General features: G+C 41.0%; 1 protein-coding gene across 1 annotated transcript in view; it reads right to left on the reverse strand.

The window, feature by feature from the left end:
• Positions 1 to 9: 9 nt before the first annotated feature.
• Positions 10 to 6,080, reverse strand: part of LOC103253422 (zinc finger protein 84-like) — an 11,804-nt gene continuing 5,733 nt past the window's right edge. Inside the window, exon 4 of the mRNA XM_008051739.2 lies at positions 10 to 1,671. Coding sequence (XP_008049930.1) covers positions 62 to 1,671 — 1,610 coding nt within the window. The 3' untranslated portion in view covers positions 10 to 61. The remainder of the gene's footprint in view (positions 1,672 to 6,080) is intronic.

A 6,080-nucleotide genomic window follows, 5' to 3' on the forward strand; every position in this document is an offset into this window, starting at 1 on the left:
GTTCAATAAGGACTGACTTGTGGGCAAAGGCTTTACCACATTCACTGCATGAACAAGGTCACTACCCAGTATGAGTTCGCAGATGTTTAGTGAGCGCTGACTTGCGTGTAAAGGCTTTGTTGCACTCATTACATTTGTAGGGTTTCTCTCCTGTGTGTGTTCTCTGATGTTCAGTGAGCTGAAACTTCCTACCAAATGTTTTTCCACATTCATCGCATCCATGGGGTTTTTCTCCTCTTTCAGTTCTTTGATGTCCATCAAGATCTGCTTTCCTGAGGAAGGCTTTCCCACACTCACTGCATTCATATGGTTTCTCTCCTCTATGACGTCTCTGGTGTACACTGAGACTTGCCCTTTGGGAAAAGGCTTTCCCACACACACTACATCCATAAAGTTTCTCTCCAGTGTGAGATTGCTGGTGTGCATTGAGTGTGGACAACTGACCAAAAGTTTTGCCACATTCACTGCATGAATATGGTCTCTCTCCAGTATGTGTTCGCAGATGCCGAGTGAGCTCTGTCTTGGTTCCAAAGGCTTTGCTGCACTCATTACATTCATAAGGTTTCTCTCCTGTATGAATTCTCTGATGTCTGGAAAGCTCTGACTTAAAATAAAAGGTTCTTCCACATTCAGTGCATTCATAACACTTCTCTCCTGTATGAACTCTCTGGTGTAGAGTGAGTTGTGCCTTTCGGAAAAAGGCTTTTCCACATTCAGTGCATTCATAAGGTTTTTCTCCTGTATGAGTTCGCTGATGTTCAGTAAGCTGAATCTTCCTCATGAAGGTTTTTCCACATTCATTGCATCCATGGGGTTTCTCTCCTCTTTCGGTTCTTTGATGTCTAAGGAGATGTGATTTCTTGTAGAAGGCTTTCCCACACTCACTGCATTCATATGGCTTCTCTCCTGTATGAACTCTCTGGTGTAGAGTGAGTTGGGACTTTCGGGAAAAGGCTTTTCCACATTCAGTGCATTCATAAGGCTTCTCTCCTGTATGAGTTCGCTGATGTTGAGTAAGCTGACTCTTATTCATGAAGGTTTTTCCACATTCATTGCATCCATGGGGTTTGTCTCCTCTTTCAGTTCTTTGATGTATAAGGAGATGTGATTTCCTGTGGAAGGCTTTGCCACACTCACTGCATTCATATGGCTTCTCTCCTGTATGAAGTCTCTGGTGTACAGTGAGATATGCTTTTTGGGAAAAGGCTTTCCCACATACACTGCATCTACAGGGTTTCTCTCCGGTGTGAGATCGCTGGTGTCTAGTGAGCTGGGACTTATCAATGTAGGCTTTCCCACATTCACTGCATCTATACGGTTTCTCTCCTGTATGAGATCGCTGATGTACTCTGAGCAGGCACTTTTTGGAGAAGACTTTCTCACACTCATTACATCCATGGAGTTTCTCTACTCTTTCATTTTTTTTATGTCTAATGAGCTGTGCTTTCCTGAAGAAGGTTCTCCCACACTCACTGCATTCATATGGCTTCTCTCCTGTATACATTTTCTGACAGTCATTGAGCTGTGATTTAGTGTTACTAGGGTTCACATATTTCTGGTATTTAATTCTGATAAGAGTTTTGTCATGCTTAATGCAGAGACATGACTTGCCATATCCACCAAAGTCATCAGAATCCTTTTCTGCATATCTTCCTTTCAGGATAACAAAACCTAAAAGAGATTTCAAGCTTTTACAATATGAGCCAAACTTATTGTACCTTTGTGTTAAAGAAACAATACTTTTGCATAAATTAAAATTATATCCAAGGGAAAATTTGCTGACATCTTTGTAAACTTCAAGGTCATTTTGGTTTTCTTGGTGCCATGGCATAAGGTCATGGTCCTGTATTTCTTCTGTAAAAGTAGAACAATTAAAATATCCTTTTTTTTTTTTTTTTTTTTTGCAGAGGGTACAGGAGTTACAAAAAGTTATGTTTTTGGCTGACTTTATAAGCTCTCAGTCTAAAGGGATCTACTCCATGCTCTATGAAAAAAGAGAGCAAACTAAACAGCAAAATGGAAAAAAAACCTGTGCTAGTAACAATTATAAATAGTTCACAATAAATAAATATTAATTGAGTTGCTTCCCAAATATGACCTTGCAAAATAAGGATGGAAGTAGAAATAGAAAGACACTGAGACTGAACAGATAAAAACCAGATGGAGGGCATGGATCAATTCATCCAACAAACTTTGGATGGGGTGATATTTTAGACCTTAAAGTGACTAATAATATATTCTGTGTGTCCATGAAGCAGTCATGCTAGCAAATAGAATTAAGCAAAGAATTGAGAAAATTTCAGAATGTGAAAAACAGAACAAGGGAGGTATTAAGTAGTGGTAAGTGAAACATAGAAGTCCACAAGAAAAAAATGCAAGCAGATATCATAAGACAAGAATGAGTAATGTTACGCAAAGAACATTAAAGAATATTCCACGCAAAGGAACTGCCAGGTCAAAACCCAGAGGTGAAAAAACAGGCATGATCAAGAGACACTGGTGTTCTTGCAATATCCCAGGCTTGAGTGAAGTAGAAATATGTAAGATAGGTGAGGCTGGCAAAATTGAGAACATAGAAATGTTGTGGAAGACTTTGCTAGAAATTGGATTTTATGTTAAGAATAATGGCAGTAAGCTGCCAAACAATTTTTGAAGAAAACAGCATGTTCTGAATTGACAGTTCTAAAACATTACTATTCTATGGAGAATGAATTGGGGAGATGAAATTATAGAAGAGACAGGAGGCTATGATAGAGTTCAGGTAGCTTAAGGATGCATAATTACAATGCAGATGGAGAGAAGTGAAAAAGCACATAGCACAGGGGGAGAAAAAGACATGTATCATGGAGAAAAAGAGAACGTTCACTTTTAGAGTGAATATTGGAGGTAGAAGAGGAAAGAATTGATTATAGCCCCTCAATATGTAGCATAAGCATCTATGGAGGTGCTGGTGCCATTTAATAAAGTAATGAAGATTAGGAGCACAGGCTTGGCATTTGGGGAATAGACTGCGACATTCAGAGGTCTACCAGGTTTCAGGTGAATAATCCATATTCAAGAAACAATATGAAAGTACACAGTTGCCGGGCTTGGTGGCTCAGCCTGTAATCCCGTGCATTGGGAGGCTGAGGTGAGTGGATTGCCAGAGTCTGCGGGTTCGAGAACCGCCTGGGAAACTTGGCGAGACCTCATTTCTACAATAAATCAAAAAATTAAGCCGGGCTCAGTGGCTCAGCCTGTAATCACGCGCCTTTGGGAGGCTGAGGTGAGTGGACTGCCTGAGCCTGCGGGTTCGAGACCCGGCTGGGCAGCGAGACCTCATCTCTACAATAAATTAAAAAAAAAAAAAATCAGCCGGGAGTGGTAGCGCATGCCTATAATTCCGGCTACTCGGAAGGCTGAGGTGGAAGGATTGCTGGAGCCCAGCCGGCGAGGCTGCAGTGGCCAGGAGTGGCCACTGCACTCCAGTCTGGGCGACCAAGTGAGACTCCAACTCAAAAAAAAAAGAAAAGAAAAGAAAGTACACAGTTAAATCTATGAATGTGGAAGAAGTTCTAGACTTAAGATAACAATTTACTCATGAGTATATAAACATTATTAGAACATTTGGAACTGCATAGGATTAGATGAGACCATTTAAGTAGTGAGAGAATAAGATGGGCCAGGGCCAAGAGCTTTATGCACTCTAAGTTTGAGAATTTGGGCACACAGATATGCACAGATAATATAAAAAGACCACCCAGAAGACATGTCTATGTTACAGAAGTAAATAAGTAACACAGGCTTTAGTAATAAAGGTTTGGAATTGGAAAATCAACATACAGAACACACAACATCTCAATGCAAGATTACTGAGATAAAATACTTAATAATCGCTTTGTTACTAACTCTTTCTTCTCTCAATCCAACTGCACACCAAAACTAAACGTCCCTAAATGCCAATTTAGTGCAATACTGTAGTCAGTAGTCCAACTTACTATGTAGCTGCTAAAATATTGTGATAAAATAATAAAGATATATTTGGTCTTTGTCGTAGGCGCTTGGTAGAGTTCTTAAATCCCTTACAATTTCCTAAGTGATAAAGATGCTACAACCATTTTTGTTCTAATATTTGGTTGCTGACTCTGGTCCCTGACACAGCTCCTAAATCCCTTGCAATTTCCTGGGTGATAGGAGCATGTTTTGTTCTAAGGAGGTGACTTGATGGGTTCCTGGATAACTTCAGGATAGAGTCTGGTCACCATCCTGAAAGGGGAGAAGGGCTAGAGACTGAGTAAATAGCTGATCATGTCTATGTAATAAGGCTGCCACAAAAATCCCTAAAAGAGAAGAGTTCAGAGAGTTTCCACATAGGTCAGCGCTTCCACATGGTGAGAGGTAGCGCATCCCAATTTCCTGGGGACAGAGATGCAGTGTTTGGGACCCTTTTAGATCTCATGCTATATACCTCTTCATTTGACTTTCCCCCCATATTCTTTTATCATATTTCTCATAATAAACCAGTAAACATGTTTAACTGAATTCTGTACGCTGTCAGCAGAAAATATCAACTCTAAGATGGAGTTGCGGATACCCCTGAAATACAGCCATATCAGAAGAGTGGGTAACCTCGGGGCCATGACTTATCACTGGCATCTGAAGTGTGGACAGTCTTGCGGGACTGAGTCCTTAACCTGGGGGTCTGCACTACCTAGGGTCCAGGTAGTTAACACCACAATTAAATTGCAGCACATCTAGTTGGTGTTAGCAGAGTTGGAGAACTGGTTGGTGTAGAAACCCACCCTGTCACATTTGGTGTCAGAAGTGTTCTGTTAGAGTAGGAAAAAAAAGTTTATTTTTCCTTTACACTGTGATACAATCCCACAAAGTTCAATATATCCAGATACATATATGTCCATCTGGAATTTAAAAATAGGCCCCTGGATCATTTGCTTTTTTCCCAGGGATGAGTTACAAGTGTACTGACTAGTATAAATATCAACTTCTCCAGTCAGTTTAATAATACTGTAATTTGCCGGGATCAGTGGCTCAGTCTGTAATCCCGCACTTTGCGAGGCTGAGGCAGATGGTAGCACATGCCTGTACTTCTGGCTACTTGGAAAGCTGAGGCAGAAGGATTGCTGGAGCCCAGCTGGTCTTCGCTGGGGAGGACATGAGTGTGATACCATACTCCAGCCAGGGCGATGGAGTGAGACTCCAACTAAAAATAGTAATAATGATAATACTGCAACTGTGTCCAACTCCACTCAACAGAACCTTCTCCTATGAAGGAAATGTTCTATATCTGTTTTACAACATGGTAGACTTTAGGCTGTGTGGTTATTGAGTACTTGAATGTCGTTAGGGTTACTACAGAATTAAATTTTTAATATTTTTAATTTTAATTAAATTTAAGTAAATACATATGGCCAGTGCCCAACACACTGGTCACATAGGTATAGACCATCATCAAGACTTTATTCTGAGACATCTGTAAAACAGCCCCTGTCCATTTGACAATTCCCTTTGCACAGCCATGCATTATACAAAAATGCCTCATAATCAAACTCTCAAAAATTTTAAATCCTGTATTCACCATTATAATCTTGAAACAGTCATCCCCAAATTGTCTTCTTTCAGCTAATACCACATTCTTCCTTATCTCTGGAACCCATCAATTAAGAAGTTTTTTGTTTTTTTTTTTTTTTTTTGAGTTGGAGTCTCACTCTGTCGTCCAGACTGGAGTGCAGTGGCCGCTCCCGGCCACCGCAGCCTCGGCCTGCTGGGCTCCAGCGATCCTTCCGCCTCAGCCTTCCGAGTAGCCGGAAATACAGGCATGCGCCACCACACCCAGCTGATTTTTTGATTTATTGTAGAGATGAGGTCTCACTGCCCAGGCGGGTCTCGAACCCGCGGGCTCAGGCAATTCACTCACCTCAGCCTCCCAAAGGCGCGGGATTACAGGCTGAGCCACCGAGCCCGGCTAAATTAAGAAGTTTTAAGGAATCACTCCCCATCCAGAAAAAAAACATTCACCTGCCTTCTTTAACATTTATCCTAGAATCCCATGCTATACCTTCTGATAATTACAATGCTACTAC

This window comes from Carlito syrichta, unplaced genomic scaffold (genome assembly GCF_000164805.1).
Source record: "Carlito syrichta isolate Samal-C Ts95f unplaced genomic scaffold, Tarsius_syrichta-2.0.1 Scaffold229095, whole genome shotgun sequence".
NCBI classification, from domain to species: Eukaryota; Metazoa; Chordata; class Mammalia; order Primates; family Tarsiidae; genus Carlito; species Carlito syrichta.